At 48.5% G+C, this 20,437-nt stretch overlaps 2 protein-coding genes across 6 annotated transcripts; one reads left to right on the top strand and one right to left on the bottom strand.

The window, feature by feature from the left end:
• Nucleotides 1-273: 273 nt before the first annotated feature.
• nmt1a (N-myristoyltransferase 1a) lies at nt 274-15,274 on the bottom strand. Its single transcript, XM_007910190.2, has 12 exons — nt 15,091-15,274; nt 8,670-8,772; nt 7,017-7,161; nt 6,606-6,724; nt 6,126-6,217; nt 5,446-5,562; nt 4,564-4,734; nt 3,580-3,688; nt 2,617-2,787; nt 1,858-2,025; nt 1,045-1,182; nt 274-720 (listed from the first exon to the last, which is right to left on the bottom strand). The coding sequence occupies exons 1-12, from the start codon at nt 15,177-15,179 to the stop codon at nt 700-702; spliced, it is 1,443 nt and encodes a 480-aa protein (XP_007908381.1). The 5' UTR covers nt 15,180-15,274; the 3' UTR covers nt 274-699.
• Nucleotides 15,275-15,599: 325 nt separating this feature from the next.
• dcakd (dephospho-CoA kinase domain containing) lies at nt 15,600-20,223 on the top strand. 5 transcript variants are annotated; one of them, XM_042343390.1, is made up of 5 exons: nt 15,600-15,674; nt 18,586-18,704; nt 19,008-19,211; nt 19,395-19,482; nt 19,914-20,223. In XM_042343390.1, exons 2-5 carry the CDS (start codon nt 18,593-18,595, stop codon nt 20,200-20,202), a joined length of 693 nt encoding a protein of 230 aa, XP_042199324.1. In that variant the 5' UTR covers nt 15,600-15,674; nt 18,586-18,592; the 3' UTR covers nt 20,203-20,223. The 5 variants fall into 5 exon arrangements, with proteins under 5 accessions (XP_042199324.1, XP_042199323.1, XP_042199322.1 ...); XM_042343389.1 differs by having other exon boundaries at nt 15,672-15,705; XM_042343388.1 differs by lacking the exon at nt 15,600-15,674 and adding an exon at nt 15,716-15,840.
• The last annotated feature ends 214 nt before the right edge of the window (nt 20,224-20,437 follow it).

Below are 20,437 nucleotides of genomic sequence, written 5' to 3'. Positions count from 1 at the left end.
CACCATGCCTGTTCCTGTAGCAAACCCTGGATTAATCCGAGTCTGGAGAAGATATACAGCGCCATAACATTTATTGGAATTGAACCTTTGTTTTGTCTCTCTCTCTCTCTCTCTCTCTAAAATAAAATTGCCGTGATTAAAAATGGTCAGTGACTTGATTCTCAAAAAATGTTTTAAATATAATTCTTAACATAATTTTAGACTATGTGCTTCTCAGGGAGGAGGAGATATAGGAGAAGGAGTAGGAGCAGAGGGTGGGGGGTGGGTGGGGGGGGGGGGGGAGGAAGGTGGGGAGTGGGTTTTAGATGTGGTCACAGCTCAATCAACATCAGAAAATATTTAACACAGCTTTGAACAAGTCTGAGACTGACTGCCTTTGCAAATCTGCCTGGTCACATTCCATGTGTTAAAAGCATGTGCAATGCATATATATATATATATATCTCGATCTTTTTTAGTTCCACAGGGGGAAAGGGGTGGGGAGTGGTGTTGGGGTGGGTTAGTGGGAAATAACTGTATATAACTGGGTGATAGAATCTGTAAACTTTTTTTTCCCCCAATCCAATGGGCTCCTTTTCCCTCCCATTTCTCGCGAGGTTTTCTGGTTCAGTGGCTGCCGTCAGGTCAGGTCAGAGAGATCGGAGGATATTCCTGATGGGACTGACTGGTGATTTCTACCAACATCAGCGACATGGGAGATTACTGCAACACCAGCCCAACCTAGTGAGTGGAAAGAACGGCATCCTTAAGCCAGTCGCTGACAACCTCCAAGAGACCAAGCAAGCAAACTGTGTCACAGTGCGCTGTTCTGGTATCAAGTTTTACAATAGCTTATGGAACCCGATCTGATCCCCTGCTGGGGGGCGGGGGGTGTTGGTGAGGTGATGGGAAACCCTGGTCGAGCCGGGATTCCTTGCCCACTCCCCGAGCGTGCTGGCAAAAGCCACAGTAGCCAACCCAGACCTCAGTTGAATCATCTCAAACACCAGCCCGTGTTCAGCGAGAGGGACAGGGACGCGTCTGCGCACGTAGCAAAGCTTTTACCTTCTCGGCCGCCATGCTCGGGCACTTCCAGTTGTACAAATAATACTGCAAGTTTCCATCTCCAATCCCAAACTTCAGCTTTTCTAGGAAGGTTTTGTTTTCCATTAGATCCAGTGCATTGAAAACATCGAACCCTCTCTGTGAGGAAGAAAGGCAGGAGGTCAGCAGGAGGCATGATGGACGAAACCCAGGGCCCCTCACGAGCCGTACACCACGAGAATGATTCAGCTTGAGGTTTGACTCCTTCTTTCTCTACTGCAGTAGAGTTTCATCCTTCACACATACACATACATCCAACAGCCCTGACAGTGTCCACAGCCACAACGACAGAGCATCACAGACAAGCATCGCTCAGCTGATGTGCACGCACACACACACACACCTCCCAACAGGGGCTCTGGTGAGGCGGAAACCCTGGCTGATTGTCCTTCCCTCCTGTAATCCAGGCAGACTGAAGCCAATGTAGAGCCCAAACTATGATCAGTTGACTCACAGCTACACGAGCTGCCTGACCAAATTACATCGACAGCCTCTGATCCACAATAACCCCAAACAATAGCACATTACATTTACGCAGCAACTTTCACGTCGGGAGGGTGTCCCAAGGCGCTGGACAGTCGGGGTTGGGATCAGGAGGGGTGGAGGGCAGTGGTAGGCAGGTTGGCCGAAGGAGGGTCTTGAAGGAGGCAAGGGAGGGGGCGAGGCAAAGGGACTGTGGGCTAACCATAACCATCTTCACAGAGTCCTTTAGTAGCTCAGTAATCAGAAGTCGCTACCTCCTATTTTTGACGGAGAAGATGAGGTGCCACGTACCGACTTAGCAATGATGAGAGCGTCGTTCATGAGGTCGACGAGAGGAGCCTTGGTGTGGACATTATAAAAAGAGTAAGCAGCTTTCAGGCTCTTGTGAATGGGGTGGTGCATGATGGTGGATGAGAGGGTGTAAAAACTGAAGAAATCCGTCAATTTTTTCTCAGAATTCTGTGGGGGGAAAAGGAGAACGAGGAAGTTAGTCACACACTATCCTGCAATGAGTAAGAGACCACTGAACAGCACACCAGCAGCTTAGTAAATGTCCAGCCTGAGATGTCACGTCACACCCTCCAATTGCCATTCGCATAAAACATAACGGCCCGTTTCAGCACAGCCTTGCTCTTCACTACTTCTATGACCTGCTAACTCCATACCAACCTGTCCATTCCCTCCGCTCAGAGGACCTCTGGCCTCCGCCCTGCCCGCCTCACCATGGGCGTTTGGGCCTTCAGCCTTTTTGCCCCTACCCTCTGGAACTCCATCCTCGCTCCCTCCCTCACCTCCTTCAAGCCACGTCTCGAGACCATCCTTCGACCGCGCCTTCGGTCACCCCGCCTACCCCTGCCCTCCAACCCTCCTGATCCCAACCCCCAGCTCGGCTGCAAACCCCTGACTGTCCAGCACCTTGGGACGTCCGCCCAACGTGAAAGGCGCTGTGTGAATGTAATGCGTTGTTGGGTTTGGCAGAATACAGACTAAAGCAGACACCCACTCCCCCCTCCTCCATTTACACCGAGCACACAGAGCAAGGGGACTTACCTCCACCACGTAAGTTTCTATAATATTTTCCTGAGGCATAAACCAGTGAGCAACCTCCTCTTCATTCATTACTGGAGTCAAGTGGAACTGCCTGAGGTACTCCCTCAGCAGCGCGCACACACCCGGCACATCCCGCTGCTCCATCAACCGCAAGCCAGACGTTTTTGTTGTCTGAAAGGACACAAGAAAGTTCGCTGAAGGCACAGTGCAGATCACTGTAAGCACAGCAGTGCCATCTGGAGGGTGCTCCTGCTCACATATACTGTGCATAACTTCATACAAGTCATACAGTAAAGCTCAGAGAAGTGGTAACAGTTGGGGCTACGCATTTAATATACTTTGCATAAGTCATGCCTCATGTCAAACTTGAGTTGAATGCAAACTCTTGAACAGGATTTGGGCCGATGCACGACTCAGGCGATTATACAATTTATACAGATTTAGACTTAGGAGTTTTACAGTATATTATGTGACTTTACTCAAGTTTGCCATAACTTATATTTTGCACGAGTCACATTAAATGTTACAGTCCCAACTACTTTATTGTCCATCTCTCCAAAGGTAATCAAGAGTAAAACGCAGCAGCAGAGCAAACCCAGAGCTTCTGAAGCCCGGATACACAAGAGGCTTTAAAAACATTATTCAGTTTAATATCAAACGTGTCTATACGCCCAGCCCTGGAGAAGTGTGAACGACAAAGAACCACCTCATCACCAGCACGTCAGGGATCCTCCGTTTGCACTTGGTAGGTGCAGTATCACTGGACTCCAAATGGGGCCGCTATTGGTCATTGACAACCCTGGGTCCAGCAGCCCCGACGGTGCAAAGAAACAGCCTGCGTTATGCATTATGCAAGGCCGGTTACCTTGCTGCCTTGTGTTTCCAGCAATACTTGGTGGAAAAAGAACCGTCAAAGTACTTTAAGATGAACATCAGATATACTGTTGCACATGTCGGCCTCACCTCTGGGAGCCTGTAAAGCTTCATTGTCCTTTGCATAGTCATGTTTCTGCTGAGATGCGAGAATTTCACCTCAACTAGTTTGCGTGGATTCAGCGACCTGTGCCAATACCTGTCCAGAAACAAAATCCAAAAGACTCTTGATTAGAGCTCCCATTGCAATCAGAAACATCTACAGTGCCTCCAGACGTAGCCATTCACCTAATCACCGAGCTGTCACCACAGTTGACAATTACTGTGAAGAGCTTCGAGACGGTTCAATGATGAAAATGCAAGTTCTCGCTTCTCAATGTATTAAGCCAGGTTTGAAGGTTAAAAAGTTTAAAAACAAACAAAAATGTGGCCACTCAATCCACAACTGTTTGTGGGACGCTGCTGTATGGAATTGGCTGCCACATTCGCCCACAAACAGTATATTGTATGAAGCACTTTGAGATGTCTCAAAGACTTGAGAATGCGCTAAATCAAATGCCAGAATGATTACTATTACTAGTAGTAGTAGTAGTAGTAGTAGTAGTTGAGTGGAGAGCTGACAAGAAGCCAAAGGGAAGCAAGATCAGTTGGGATCATAAAATACTAACAGGCTGCAAAAGTGGGGGAGAGTGATGTGCTATCGATAGCAATAACAGGACTGGACATTATTCCGGCCTCCCGTTTGTCCCTCGGCCCCTCCGCCGCACCATCGACGGTCGCGCTGTCAGCCATTATGCCCCAAAGCTCTGTGATTCCCTTCCTCAATCCCGCCGCCTTGCCCCCTCCCTCCCTCCTTCCTTTCAAATCCCGCCTAAAGACCTTCCTTTCTGATGGTGCTTAGGGTCACCTCGCCTCTCCCTCTGGCTCGGAGTCAGACGCCACCACTGCGAAGCGTTCCGGAGACGCTACTCCCACGTGAAGGGCAAGTTGTTGTCGTGCGAAAACAATCAGAGAGGGATGACTGCCCGACGTGCCCAAGTGAGTGCGGTTAACGGCGCTGATTTCAGACCTTACCTACAGGTGCCCACAGGCTTGGGAAGGACCACGCCTGCCGTGTACACAGCCTGGAAGATGCCTTCGAGGTTGACTCTCCGTGTGATCTCGCGGATCAGGACCGGAGCCACTCGCTTTGCCCGCAGCTTTTTGTGCACGCACAGGAAGTTGATCTCCACCATCCTCTTTTCGCTAAAGAGCAAAAAAAAAAAAAAACACCCCCAAGATCATCAGCATCTGCGCACAAGCAAGCAATGGAACCGGTTTACAGTCTGCACACGGGCAATCTGTTATGTACGCTACGTCGGAGGAAACTACAGTACGCGTAATTCTGGACAAAACGCTACAGAACCAGACGTCAGATACAAAGGAAGTGCACAGAGCAGCTTAAACTCTGGAGTATACTATGTTAATGTAAAGGCAGCAGGGAACTAGCACAAGTGTGCGATACCTGCTCTATCGCCACTGAAACCCGCTCTATCGCCACTGAAACCCGCTCTATCGCCACTGAAACCCGCTCTATCGCCACTGATACCCGCTCTATCGCCACTGATACCCGCTCTATCGCCACTGATACCCGCTCTATCGCCACTGATAACAGCGCTATATGATAAAAAATGTAAAAATGTGGTCACCCAATCCACGACAGTTTGCGGGACGCTGCTGTGCGCAATTGGCTGTTGCGTTTTGCCCACAAAATACAGTCAATTCACTTTACAGTACATTCTGTGAAGCGCTTTGAGACGTCTCCAAGACGTAAGGCGCTGCGCAAGGATTATTATTCTTATTATATCAAATCCCGTAACACTCATCCTGTTGAGGTTTTCACCAAGACAAGGTAACCCAGAGAGAGAGAGACGTTAGTTGCCTCCGTGGTAAGAGATTAAGGCACAAATTACATACTGGTCGTAGATTTGAACGTTAGCTGGAATGGCACTGATGAAACCAACTAATTTCTTGTTTGACACAACCCTCACTCCACAGTGCCACTGGGGCAGCCAGCCTGGAGGACGCAGAGCCCTGGAGAGGAGAGAACAGAAAACCATCATTGCAACTCAATCACTCGGGACCCTGGGACACTAAATAAGCAATAAACTATCAGACTCTCGGAATGGATTCTCTTGTAACTTGGTTTAATTTTTTTTTTGACGAGAGAGGGAGAACAGCAAGGTGTCTGTCTGACACACACCGACACAAACACCACACACACACACACACACACACCACACGTCACTCGCCACATGCACACATACCACACAGGAAACATCACCATCACGCTTGAGAGTCTCCAAACCAAAACTACGGAGATTTCCACGTGTGAGTTCTATGCTCACTTGTCACTCTCTCCCCAGATAGATGAACGCTTCCATATTTTGCTTATCTAATCCTGGAGAGTTCAGGCTTATTTGAAACACCTGAGAACCAAAATTCCACCAAAGTCATTGCCTGCAACACCATTTTTTAAAAAAATATTAAATCAGGCTCCATTGTGGAAAACTCTTAAAATCTCTCTCAACTTGTAAAACCAGTTTTTGTTTTCCGACCTGCGGAAAACTGAGGGCTCGGCGGGTTTGGATACTCACCACAGTAAGAACTCGGGGGAGTAATCAAACCGAAACATGTTGTCGTCATCCTCCACATAGTTCTCATTGAGCAGAGTGTACAGCTCTTTCAACTGGGGATCAGACACAGGTAATGGCGTTATGCTGGGCTCAGGGCAAAGGTTTTGCATGCAATTTTTCCAGCCAACACAGACAGTTCATGAACACTCACTGGCATTCCTACCCTCAGCATGAGGCTACTGAGCCCTGCTGGAGGTGTCTGTGTGTGTGTGCGGGGGAAACAAATGTGTTCAGAGCAACTTTTATCCGGGGCAAGCTCTTATTCCTCATGGTTAACTAAACAAGTTCCCTAACATCGCAGCTGACATGCAGAAAGGCAGAGTGGCTCTCTATTCACTCTGTAAATATTGCTTCAAAGTCAAAGTCTACCTCTCTCTCTCTCTCTCTCAAAGCCATTGCCCGTTTCAAACAGGTTATTCCGCTAAACAAAACCTCACTCACCACTTCAGCATTGCCGAGGTCCAGGGCATCCCACAAGAATCCCTGTGGTAGAGTGTAGGGCTCCTGTCGGATGTTGTCCTTGTCTGGTTCAATGGGCCCATGGACGGTGACCACCTCACCTGGATAAGAAGATAAGAGCTCAAAGCAACAGAATAATAGTACGATAATCTTTGCGTTTGATACAGCGCCTCATCACAGCTTCGAAACGTCTCAAAGCGCTTCACAGAATGCACTGTAAAGTGAATTGACTGTATGTTGTTGTGGGCGAAACAGAAAGGCATTTGTTCTGGAGAACTTCTGCTAGATCATCAAAGCTGTAATTGTCAAAGCAGACGCGCGCCCACACAGCCCAAACCCTTCGAGCCCCAAGGGATATCCTCACAGTCTTGCCAGAGTTGTCTGGGTACATACCAAGCTTTGGTACAGGCTGCGTGTCCCAGAACTGGTAGCTTCGTTTGGTTGCCTCTTCCATGCTCTTGGCCGGTCCCTGGCCGATAGAGAACAGCTCGATCGCCTTCTGAATCTCCTGCAGCTTCTCAGCGGGCAGTGAATTAACCTGAAAGGCACAATAAATGATAATAATAATAATCCTTCCATCTGATATAGGGCCTTATCAATGAGGAAAGCACTTGATAGAATATTCATTCGACAAGACGGTGGTAAAATTATTTCACGTGTACAAGATTTTAAAAGAAACCCACAATCCTCAGACACACACACGCACACTTTCCTGCTCACTGAATGTTGAAGCAGAAAATTTTGGGGGAGGGAGAGAAAATAAAATGCAAAGATACTTAATGCAACGAACCAATTACAGGTGACATTTTAAAAATGTAAAATGCGGTGCCCGGCTACAAGCATCTCCTCGCCAGCAGTGACACGTTTCAAGCTGGAACCTGACAAAACTCCAGCAATTATAGAAACAGGCTTGAGAAGGTCAAAGAGAGAAAACGTTTTAATCTACAGAGATTTTTTTTTCCTCCCCCACAGACACCCAGTGATCGTGAACACTGGTAGCCAGAGATTGAAAAGTGCGGATTTAATTTCCCCATCGACAACTTACATTTACGCAGCTCCTTTCACATCGGGAGGTCGTCCCAAGGCGCTGGACAGTCAGGGATTCTGACCTAATCTGGGGGGTTGGGATCAGAAGGGGTGGAGGGCAGGGTTTAGGAGGGTGACCGAAGGCATGGTCGAAGACGAGTGTCACCGTAAAGATCCCTTGATGTCACAACACTTTAGACTCGAGTGCTGAATGTCAACAAAAGTTTAAAAACTAAAATGATTGTTTTAAAATTAAAATCCAAGGCCACTGCTAACTGCAAAGCCAAGGCTAATAAGGTGACCTTCAGTGTAAATTATTTGTTTGGGAGAGTGTAACACACTCCAGTCAGCAGGCCGCCACTGCCAGCATGAACTAGGATTTGTTTCAGGGCAAGTTCGCACATTGTTCCTCTCCCTCGACTGTTGCATGTGCAAAGCTATGGTGGTGGGGGGTGGGGTGGGGCAGGGGAAAGAGAGGGATCAGCATAATCATCCCTGCATTTGATATAGCACCTTATCACGCCTTTGAGATGTCTCAAAGCGCTTCACAGAACATACTATGAAGTGAATTGACCGTGTATTTTGTATGATGCAAACAATCAGACTGCTAGAACCCAAGGTTTTGTGGCAGAATCACATTTAAATGGGCCATCGAATATACTGAGTACTTTCCACCCTCGAGTGCACGTTCTGGCTCAGTGACTTGCACTCTGGCCCAGAACCATAGGGCATCACTGCCTCATCAATGTGAGGATAAGAGACACAAGTGCACTGTCAGAGAAAGTAGTCGAATGATTTTTAAATACCCCGAGTTCGGTCTGTTTGTTTATCTCGTTGATAATCACGTGGTACCCTGCGAGGGGTTTCGCCCACAAAACATACAGTCACTACACTTTACAGTAAGTTCTGTGAAGAGCTTTGAGACGTTTCCAGAACATAAGGCGCAATAGCAAATACAAGGATTATTATTATTACTTTTACACTGCCAGGCCAAAATACCCCCCTCTCAATGAAATGTACCTTTGATTGATCGTCCAAATCTAGCTTGCCCCCAGACTTGTCCTTCTTGCGTTTTGGTTTCTTCTTCTTCTTTTTGGCTCCCGTTTCATCGCCTGGGCTCTTACTAAATCAAAGAAAGAAATGAGGAAAAAAAGTTATTTTAGGGAAATTCAGCGAGAAGCAAATCCGTAACGAGTGCAAGGCGAGCTTTAGTTCATCTCCCCACCCGTGTGTCCCAGCTGCTGTGTTTTGCCTACATTGCCACTTATGCCTCACAGAAAGTTCAGTGAATTGACCTGAAAAGTAAATGTAAGAATTATTATTTAATGCTAATAGCGAACAAGAGGGCATGTGGTTTTTAATAACTGCCTTAGGAAATGCCTCAAAGATCTTCACTGTGATTATTGTCCAGTCTAGTGACTGCTTTTCAGCGGCAAACACAGCAACCATTTTGCACACAGCGTATTCTACAATTAGACATCAGGTTACTGACCAATTAATGTGGATGATTGTTGTCTATAACACCAGGAGGAAGCCCCTCTTCTAACAAAACACCACGATATCCTGAGGAGGTGGTTTCGACAATATATTGATCGGTGTTGCAATAGTATAAACGCAGGCCGTACAAATCAACTCAGGCCACTCAAACAAGCAACCGCATTTAACAGCTCTGACCTTGCATAGATATGGAGGGTGCGTCCGATTCACACTCACACAAGGCAACGAGAGGCAACAACAATCGCTTTTGTACAGCGAAACCCTATGATGCATCACATGTGAAAGAGGGAACACTGGAGCGAGCCGGGCAGCTTTTTAGGCATTTAGTAAAGAACTTCCATGTGGTTCTGATGGAAAAAAGGCACAGACAGAGCACCGCTGGGCCTAATGTACAGAGAATTCCAGAACAAACGCACCCCAATGGTTATTCAAATGTCGCCACAACTCCCAGCTTTTAAACTGCTAACACCGGCTTAGAAAACGCTCAATGACACACAGCAGAAAACTGTTGATGCAAAACAAAACGTACACAAGTTATTTCACTCCAGATCTTTTCTGCGAGTGTATTCTTGCCTCAACGGACCCAAGGCAGTTGTGTGTATGATCGGTGAGCATCAGACAGGAAAGTAATACCTAGGGCTACAGTCTACAGTTTGGGACACAACATAGCAAGCGAAAGCCAGGACGGCGGAAGGCGAACTAGACAGACCTTGGTTTTCTTTCGCCAGCAGATTCTTACGTTCTCTCGTTTGTCAACCAAGTGGGGCTGTGTTGCTTGCAGGGTGATACTGCCAAGCTAAGGCCGGCTCCAGAGCAACCAAAGTTCCTTATATGGGAACTTGCCGGAGCGCAGACTTGGCTGTTCTCAACAGGAAGGGAACAAAAAGAGCAAAGCACACCTACCCACCGTCTCTATATATATATACATATATGCATAGAAATATTTCACAGAAATAAATGCATAATCCTCCCACAGCATTTCCATAAACAGCCATAAAGTGAATCGACTAATTTATAATAATAATACTTGCATTTGAAACAGCGCCTTATCACTTCATTGAGACATCTCAAAGCACTTCCCAGAATACTGTATATGTAAAGTGGACTGACTGTATTTTGTGGGCAAAATTTATCTGGAAGATTGTCTGCCAGGACACAAGGAGAAACTCCCTGCACTTTTCAAATAGCGTTTTAATGATATTTAATGATCGTCTGGACAGGCAGACAGACTCTCAGTTTAAACATCTCAGATGAGTAATGGGCCCCCTGACAACACAGTGATTTCCTGTTATCAACCGATGTGGATTATATAATTGGAAATGAAAGCGTCGTGCAATTTCTCACTACAAGTGGGTTTCACTCCAGCTTACACACCACCAGATTCTCAGCTCTGAAGGTCAAAGATTATTCCTTCCAACAGATGAAAGTCTCCCGTCCACACGAAGCTTAACAAATCAACTGCTGCCACCCCATTCGTCGCCGGACTGATCACCACTGAGGCCACAGTCGAACGCTCTGTGCGTTTCTCGGTAGCTTTATCATTCATTCGGAGAACAATGTGTTTGAGTGGGTATCAGATAAGCGCTGCAAGGACTATTGCGGGGAGTTCGGAAAGGGAGGGGAAATTCCTCCTGTTATTGTTGTGGCAATTTTGATGCGTTTTCCAGTGAGAAGTGCACATCATCAAAATTGTTGCCACTAGCAGGAAAAGGAATTTCATTCCCTAGCGTTCCGGGCCACGTAGAGTAGAAGTAAGAAGAGTTCACCACCAGACTTGACAGCAACCCCTTGCGAAGCACTTTGAGACGCGTGTTCGGGCACCGTAAAAAGGTAAGTGTTTTTTCTTTGGCCATATCCGCCCGTCGCTCCCTCCGCTCAGCGGGTTCCAGCCTGCTCCACGTCCCCCGCCCAGTCCGCCCATCATCGGCTGTCGGGCCTTCGGTCTCTCTGCCCCCATCCTCTGGAACGCTGTGACAATTAAGGAACCCATATGCACCACTGCCCACAAGAGGAGGAGAGTAAAATGGAGGATTCTGATTAGATCACAAACGATCAGAAGGAAGATGGTGCTGCGTACAGCTGTCAGACTGAATGTGTGGCAGGACAGCTGTATCATAAATAGTAAGAGGAAGTGGACAAATGCTGTGGATGGGAGTCCTGTAGGTTGGTGGTTCGAACACTCACCTAACCACTAACATAAGAGGACCTGGATTCGATACCTGAGCTGGTCGAAACGTTGGGCAATTTCCCTTAAGCCACACACCTCCGTTTGCCTAAGTAGGAACCCAGTTGCTGGTCGATTGGTGGATCGCTTTTCCGGGGGCAATAATCCCTCCAGAAAAAAAATATGTAAAGCAGTAATAACTTGGCCACTCAATCCACGGCTGTTTGTGGGACATTGCTGTGCATAATTGGCTGCCGCGTTTCGCCCATAAATATACAGTCAACTCGCATTACAGTATATTCTGTGAAGTGCTTGGAAACATCTCGAAGACTTGATAAGACGCTATATCAATTGCAACGATTATTATTGTTATCATAATGCTTACACTTGGGACAAAACGGAAGCACTAAATAATCCGCACACATTAAATACACTTAATCCAAGATCCTTGCCCCTCCCCTAACGTAGCATGGATTATAATTGCGACTGCCACTGTACACATGTCACTGGTTTTCTACACGTAAAATGTGTATTGTTTCTTTATCACGTGAATTGGGTTTCAACTGTGTTCCATTTTCAGTCAGCCTTAGTTGAGGCTGCACAATTCAGCGAGCTTGACCTCTTCAAACGCTCGTCACTTTCATGTTAGCTCAGTTTTTCAGAAACACCCAGGCTCGGTGCAAACAATTTCATTCTCACAAACCAATCCGATGACCAGCAAACCAGATTCCTAGGACCTTAGGACAAGTTGGCAAGATGACATTTCAGGATTCCCCCAAAAAGTGAACCACTTTCACTGGTGCAAAGCGACATTAAGGCTTTAAAATAGCAGAAGCTTATACTGTGTTTTATCACCGCATTGCTGGCTCCAGTAGTCCCATCTTTAGCAATACCACTGATGTTGATAAGATAGCCTGCTTTTGCCAGAGATGTATATGCACTCGCACACAGAAATACAATCATTAAAATCACCAAATAAGGTACAAGGATGTTATAAAAAGTGGAATACAACACCACTGGGAACAAAATGTGAACATTTTCATTCTGGCCCAGTTTTTCCCCCTCTCTTCTCCACTGTGCAACTCTGCACGTGCTATCAAAGCAACACGGTTAGATAAAGGTGAATTGTGCAATTAAACACTAGAATATTAGTAATTTGAGGATTCTCTCACAATAATATCTATCTACCCCATATTCGAGAACCTCACCTGCTTTGTGAGACAGCACCTTAAGCAGCTAAAGGCTAACACTTCACCAAAGTACAGTCAATTAATCTTACAGTATATTCTGTGAAACGCTTTTAGACGTCTCGAAGACGTGATAAGGAGCTTTATCAAATGTAAGGATTATTATTAAATATCATCGAAGTGATTGGAATGCAATACAATTTACAGTATGTCCCATTGAAGCCCTCAAACATCCTACAGATATGAAAGGCACTATACCAAATGTAAATATTATTATTAATAAAAAAATGCAAGTTACCCCGGACTTCTCATACACTCTTAATATTTTAGTTTTTTAATGAATTATGCAATCTTAAGCAACTCTTAACATGCTCAGATACTCATGTCCATCATTCAACACAAGAAGCTTAAAGCAAATACATTGCACTTAATACCTGCATTTGATGAAACACCTACATCTTTGGCGAAACGTCTCCCAATGCTTCAGTTAATTGCTGTCAAGTCCGATGACTATTTGTAGGCAAAAAGTGACAGCTAATTTGCACACAACCAGGTCTCACAAATAGTTATAAAACGAGCAATTTATCTGGAAGATTGTTGGCTAGCACGCTGCGAGAACCTCCCTTTTCTTAGCGTCATGTGATCCTTAACACCCATCTGAATAGACGGCCCTTATTGTAGAACCACAACACAAGGACATGACATCTATTGATACATAGGCACTTACGTGTGCGGGTGGGTGCAGCGGAGCTGGCTTTCCTATTGTGCTTGGATTCAGTGGTATTAGGCCAATCTGCAGGAAAGATTAGCTTCTGCACTCTTAGCAATAATCCCACAAAACTGCTTTTGGATTTGCATTTCTACTTGGATCTTAAAAAAACTATTGCAATGTATTTCTTTCCTTGCTTAGCTGGTAATCCTATCGCCGCTCCTAGATCAAGAATCTCTCTTGAAATAAGGGTAAATCTGTAGATTACGCTTATTAAATATCGGACGTGTAATTATCTAGTTGGAGGCGAAGAAATACAACACCATATTTCCAGCACTGAAAATTCTTTAAAGGAAAATTTAGAAATCCACCCACCCCCAAAACTCTCCAGAATCAAAGTCGCCGACAGAGTCTACACAAACAGCATTTCTATAAACTTCAGTTCAAGTCTGCAAATAAAAAAGAACTGCTACTGGTTCATATAACCAAGAGTTTGGGCTTCAGTCAAATATTCCTTCAACCATAAATTCCCGCTAAGATAAAACGCTTCAACCCATTGACCAGAGGCTAACCTACCATTGGCAGCACTGACTGAACTGATAACCTAAAGTTCACGAGAACAAGATGTCATCGTACGGAGAAACCTCGTTCAGAATCATTCACTGCAGCCAACGGAATAGTTTAAGACGAAAACAGAAACGCGTCTACAGGTCGTGACGGTCACTGGATCCCTCTCCCGTAACGGCCTCGATGGGTCGGATCGCTAAACGCTTGGGACGAGAGGTGCGTGTGAGGAAACGCTTGCCTCACGCAACGTGGAAAACCTGGGGTCATCTGCGCGCGAACAGCCGCCGCGTAACACGCGTCCCTTTCGCCGCCCCGGCAGCCGGCTTTCTCCGGGGCAATCCCACCCCCCACCCCACAAGCTCAGTCCCGGTTGTCCGAAACCCTTTCGAGACATCCCCATCAAGTGCGAAAAGCGCCTGATAACATATACATTGCTGTCGACGTGTGGGGTGGGGGTTGGGTGGGGTGGGGTATGGTGGGGGGGGGTGGGTGGGTGTGGTGGGGGGGGGGGGTGGTGGGGTATGGTGGGGGGGGGATTGAAAAATGAGGCCTCTTCAGAGCCTTCAAATACGTCTGAGGGTGAAGCTGGAAACGTACAGCCGTTCACACCCCAGAGTGGAGCCCTCAATCAATTGGGTGCGCGACGCGCGAATAATTACGCCCCTTCCTCTGCCTCCAGAAATGGGTCACCTTTTATTATTGGGGACGATTTTTTTTCCCCCACATCCCCCAACCCCCCCCATCAACCCCCCCCGAGAGAGAGATGGAGAGAGAGGAAGAGAGCAGAGCCTCAGCTCCCGGTAACCTTGACCCCCCCCCCCGCCCCCCCGCCCCAAACCACGCGCTTCTCGGCGTTAACTTTTGAGAGGCTCGTATCTCCCTCGCGAGCCGCTCCCACGAGCCGCACGCGGGCGGGAGAGGGAAGTGGAGGGGGAGGCGGGAGGGCGGGAGGGGGGGAGAGTCCGCCCTTTGGGAACCACAAACCGTGGACCTCTCTCTCTCTCTCACTCACTCTCGTCGGGGAGTGGAGTGGAGGTGAAACCTAACCTGACGGCGTGACGGAAGTCGAGGCCCCACCGCTGACGGACGCGGCGAACGACCAATCGCCACCGAGCGCCCGCCTGTCAATCGGGAGGGCCGACCAATGGGAGCGCGCCGGAGGCGGGGCCTTCAGGTTTGGTTGAGCGGCGGAGCAGCGCTGATACCCTGGGAGCCCCCGGGGGGGGGGGGGGGGGGGGGGGAGGGGGGAGAGAGAGGCTGCCGCCGGCCTCGATAATCCAGCGACGCTGCGCTAAACCACCCTCGGGCGGCACGTACTCCTTGTTATGAGCGTCGTCCTCCTCATTGTCGCAGTCGCTGCCGCACTCGTCGTGCTCCTTTATCGCCGTCTCATTCTCGTCTGCCATGATTCGGGAGGAAGGAGCTCAGCCAGTCCCGGCCACCGACCCGACCCGACCCAACCCAACAACGCCGCTCGCTATTGGTCGGGGCCCCAGCCGAGGCGCGATTAGAGAGCCTCGCCGATTGGTCCGGGGAGGTGTTCGCGTCACGGCGACCCTGCAGCGCACGCGGGTCCCCCCCCACCCCGGGCTCCGTGGTGGTGTGGAGGGGGGGGGTCGCTGGGGGCATGCCGGGAGTTGTAGTTTCCCGCGGCTGGCGACGCACTTCATGCTAATGAGGTCGCGGGACCACGTGGAACTACGGTTCCCACAATGCACTTCGAACTTAAGGCGCCCCACCCCGATTTCCCCCCCCCCCACCTGTCAATTTATTGTCCCTGTCAAACATTTTTTTTTAGAGGGGGGGGGTCTCCTTCCCCCTTTTTTTTGATTTATTCCTCTGGGAGAGCGCAACGTAGATCGATAGAGCGGCATTTTACACCGGGAGGACATCTCAAAGCAGTGAGCTGAGTGGGGGTGTACCGGAGCCGGGGTGGGTGAGGGTGAGGCGGGGGGTGGGTGAGCTCCAGAGAGCAGGAGCAAAATGGCTGCGAGCTAACCCGCTGATGGTGGGGGCACGTGAAGCAGACTGAAGCGGCCCGGGGTGGTAGGGTTGCGGGTCGCAGAGGTACGTGCGGCGGCGGCGGCGCCGCGAGCGATTTGAACGCTAAGTCTGAACTTTCCCATTTAATAATAATTCGGTGCGAAGCGTCTCGGTCAGAGCCTGTGTCGATGCGGCACTCCCCCCCCCCACCCCCAGCCCTGCACTGTCAGCTTACGTTCTGACCCGGGGTGGGCGGGAGGGGGGCCCGAACCCCGTGGCCCCCACTGAGGGGAGTACGGCTGCCCGCCACTGGCTGCCAACGCTACGGCGCGTCCCGCGAAGCGCTTTCAGACGCCTCGAAGAACGTGAGGCTTATTGTTGTGGACGCAGCGCAGCGCTTCAAAAAGTGTTTTGACATTGAGGAGTGGCTGATGAAATTCCCGGCGGTTTCTGCGCTGGTCTCGGGGGGGGACGGGGGGACGGGACGACTATTTTGGAGAGCGCCGCCGCCACGTGAGGCGACGCCCGCCACGCCCCCCACTCCCCGGGCCTGCAGGGCCGCCTCGGTCGGTTGCCTGGCAACCTCGGGCGGAGTGACTCGGCCGCTGATTGGTGGGCGCTGAGTTGGTTTGGAGGGCGGCCAATGGGCGAGCGCGGTGTTGAGGGGTGGACGGGGAGTGCCGGGAGCTCCAGGGAGGGGCAGTAGGGGAGGGGAGGGAGTCGAGGACGGGAGACGGGCTCTGAGGGCCGAGGGGTTGGTTGGGGGCGGCGGCGGAGGAGGCGGCGGCGGCGGTGAGTGTGTTTTGTGCGGGCGGTTTAGGCCGGAGCTCGGTAATGCGGGAGTGGGGCGGGAAATGGGCGCTCCGGGTCTTTTCCCGGCGAACCGCCGCCTGTCAATCAGGCGGATCACGTGGTCTGTCTCCTGGGGGCGGGGCTCGGTATGATTGACAGCTGCACTGTTTAACCCAGCCCAGCTGCTCCCCAACACCAACAACAACAACAAGATGATTGCGTTTGTACAGCGCCTTTCACGTCGGGAGGACGTCCCGAGGCGCTGGAATAACAGCAATGATGATCATAATGTGGGGTCCTGTAGCTCAGTGGTTAGAGCACTCGCTTTGCAAGTGAGAGACCTGAGTTCAATTCCAGGCAGAGGGTGAAACCTTGGGCAAGTTTCCTTACTCCACACAGAGCCTAATAATAATCCCTCCAAAAACAAAAACAATAATAAATTGGTCATTTTCAATCCACGACTGTTTGTGGGGACATTGCTGTGCGCAATTGGCCGCCGCGTTCGCCCACAAATATGCAGTCAATTCACTTTACAGTGTGTTCTGTGAAGCGCTTTGGGACGTCCTCCCGACGTGAAAAGCGCTATATCTATATGCGAGGATTATTATTATAATAATGATGATGATGATGATGATCCCGGTATTTGCTACAGCGCCTTATCGCGTCTTCGAGACGCCTCAAAGCGCTTCGCAGGAATACCCCGTGACGTGAATTGACTGTACGTCTTGTGGGCGAAACGCGGCGGCCGATCGCGCGCGGCGACGTCCCCCCACAAACGTGTCGCTGCACGTATTCACATAATAATAATAATAATGTTCCTATCCTCCTGATGCTGTGTTCTGATGAGCTTTTTTTTATTTGCGCCTAAAAGCATCTCTTAAGAGTGTCTGCGAAATATTTCAGTGGCCACACGTTGTGTTAAATCCCGTGGCTTTGAGGCAAGAATCTTTCTGGGGGAAGGACGGGCAGTGGCGTTGCAAGAGCTGAGCTTGTCAAAAAAAAAAAAAAAAACGTCTCCAATGTGCCTTGTTAGCCTAAGCATTCCACGCAGGCTTCGAAGTACTTTAAGATGTTCATTTTATGTGAAAGGTGTGTTACGTAAGTGCAAATCATCAAATGTTTCTGTTGGATCTCACAGTTAACCTTCCATGCGGAACAGACAATGTGCTGAGTTGTAGTGAAGCTACAGTGTGGAAGAATCCGAGGTCCTTAGCATTCAATTTTGGGATATAAATTTCGCTAATATCGACCCCCTCCCGAGTTTTGTCTCGCACGTTTCAGCGGGTGTTATTGACTGAACCTTTCTGTTCGTATCATAGCTGAGAAAATATCACCAACTTTTCCAGCCGTTTCTGATCAATCATCAGAGCGATGCCAAGACTAGAATTGCGTGAGGTGACCTTTTGGTTTCACCTCGTGGTCGATGCCCAATGCTTTAGCTGCTTGTATACAGAGCATGAGGTTAGTGTAGGTCAGAAAACGGCTGTTTATAGTCTGAGCGAGTGGATAATTTACCAATCTAGTGCGGTCCCAGTTGCATTTTAAGAATGATAATAATCCTTACATTTTATATACCGCCTTATCACATCTTCGAGGCATCTCAAAGCACTTTACAAAATATACAGTAAAGTGAATTTACTGTACACTTTATGGGCGCAACACGGCAGCCAATTGCGCACAGCAGTGTCCGACAACCCGTTGTGGATTGAGTGAACATATTATTTATTTATTTTGAAGGGTTTATTACCCCCGGAAATCCCTGTGCAGTGTTTTCCTCCTCTCATAATGAGATCTTCTCATAATGCCGTTGCCTTACTCAGCACTCACCACAATCAAACCGTGGCCCTTCTTGATTAATGTGGCTTAACACACCACAATTTAAAACATTTGTTAGGGCACTCAGGTTAACAGCCATCGATTGCTGTTATGTAAGTCTGGTTATGTACAATGTTTGCTTCTATGCTGACCTTTACCTAACTGTATGCTTATGTACAGGACTCAGTGATGTGGAGTAACATGCCATTTCTCTTGTTTCAGAAACACGATGTTCCTGGTGGGCCTGACAGGTGGGATTTCCTCAGGGAAGAGCTCAGTAGCTGCTGTGTTCCGTGAGCTTGGGTGTCCCGTTATTGATGCTGATCAGATAGCGAGAGAGGGTAAGATATTTGAGGTAGTTTTCTGTGTGTGTGATGCAGCAATTTAAAAATCTTAGCACATTACTGTGAAACGGAGTTGTTGAGTGATGTGGCTAACCTGGAAGTGCTGGGTGGGATAATGTACAGAGAGAAGCTTTGCTTTGTCTCTAACGTGTACCGTAGCTGACCTAAGAATATGCACAAAAAGTGTGCAGATGGTTCAACACTGGGGTTGCTGGAGGGATGGTGTAGAGGGAGCTTTACCTTGATTGTAAAAAGTGCAATGGAATTTCCTGAATCTTCTTTCTCTTCCGCCTCCCCCAGTTGTTCAGCTTAACTCACGATCGTACCGCTTAATAGTGCGTTACTTTGGCAAGGAAATTCTCTTGGAGAACGGAGAGATTAACAGAGAGATGCTGGGCAGCATCATCTTCTCGGACAATGAGAAACGGGGACTCCTCAACTCTATCACTCACCCAGAAATCCACAAAGCCATGCTGAAACAGATCTTCAAACACTTTATACAAGGTAAGGCGGGGGGAGGGGGAGTAGCTTCTATTTATTATTATTATGATCTTAAAATGCAGTGTTCAGAAATTGACAGATGTAACGATAATGGGGAATATCAGATTGTAAACGAAAAGGAACCGCTTACAAACTGATTTGTTTCGTACAGCCCAGATGTGTAACTGTGGCCTGTCTTGTCCGTAGGGTATCGGTACGTTATCCTTGATGTTCCGCTCTTATTTGAGGCCAACAAATTGACGAAGTTTATGAAGCACACGATAGTTGTTTACTGGTGAGTGTGTGTCTATGTCAAACGGCATATTAAAGGCAACAACAAATTACATTTACACAGTGCCTTTGACGTCCCAAGGCGCTGGACAGTCTAGGATTTGCACCTGAGCTGCAGGTTGGAGTCAGGAGGGGTGGAGGGCAGGAAGGGTAGGAGTAGGAAGGTGACCGAAGGTATGGTCAAAGAGCAGAATCTTGAGACGGGCCTTGTGGGGGGGGGTGGGGGGAGGCAAAGGGACTGTGATGGAGTTCCAGGGTGGGGGGGGGCAGAAAGGCTAATGGCCTGACCACTGATGGTGAATTATTATTATTGCTGCTCGTGACTCCCACTGGGTAAAATGCGGCATCGTTCATGCGCTAGTGGTAGTGTGTGTAGTGTGCGTTTGTGACCTGCGTCTGACTCCCTTGTATGTGTGTGTGTCGGCACCATTGCAGTGACCCCCAGACGCAGCTGTCGCGGCTGATGAAGCGCAATAAACTGACGCAGACGGAGGCGGAGCAACGCATCAGTGCGCAGATGCCACTGGAGCAGAAGCGGAGGCTGGCAAACCACGTGATCGATAACTCGGGGGAGTCCTCCAGCACCTACCGGCAGGCCTGCAAACTGCACTCACAGCTGGAGGACTCATTGGACTTCCTGACAGTCCGACTGCTAGCAATCGTCACCGTGACGGGAATCGGAGGCCTTTTCTACACCTTGATAAGGAGATGCATTTTCCAGTGACTTTACCTTCGTCTGAGTTAATGAGAAAGAAATATTAGACACTCTCTGAAAACAATGAAAAGCAATCAAATGCAAGAATTATTTATATAACCTGTTAAAGGTCTGGTGTGAGATTTTAGCAAGCGGGAGTTTAATGTGGTTCTTCTAAATCTTGTTTGCCTTTGATCATGTTAATTACACGTCTAGCATTCCAGCAGAGACTAATGGTAAAGAGATCCCTGAACAACTTCTTGCT

The sequence above is a fragment of the Callorhinchus milii genome, unplaced genomic scaffold, assembly GCF_018977255.1.
Source record: "Callorhinchus milii isolate IMCB2004 unplaced genomic scaffold, IMCB_Cmil_1.0 Scaffold23, whole genome shotgun sequence".
In the NCBI taxonomy this organism is placed as follows: Eukaryota; Metazoa; Chordata; class Chondrichthyes; order Chimaeriformes; family Callorhinchidae; genus Callorhinchus; species Callorhinchus milii.
This window is presented reverse-complemented; position numbering and strand designations above follow the sequence as displayed.

Coding starts and splice junctions, on each gene's coding strand:
- nmt1a (XM_007910190.2), bottom strand. CDS start 15,179: ATGGCAGACGAGAATGAGACGGCGATAAAGGAGCACGACGAGTGCGGC. Junction 7,162..8,669: donor ATTTGGACGATCAATCAAAG/GTACATTTCATT, acceptor TGTGCCTTTCAG/GTTAATTCACTGCCCGCTGA. Junction 2,026..2,616: donor TAGAAACTTACGTGGTGGAG/GTAAGTCCCCTT, acceptor TTCCCCCCACAG/AATTCTGAGAAAAAATTGAC.
- dcakd (XM_042343390.1), top strand. CDS start 18,593: ATGTTCCTGGTGGGCCTGACAGGTGGGATTTCCTCAGGGAAGAGCTCA. Junction 19,212..19,394: donor CTTCAAACACTTTATACAAG/GTAAGGCGGGGG, acceptor TCTTGTCCGTAG/GGTATCGGTACGTTATCCTT. Junction 19,483..19,913: donor CACACGATAGTTGTTTACTG/GTGAGTGTGTGT, acceptor GCACCATTGCAG/TGACCCCCAGACGCAGCTGT.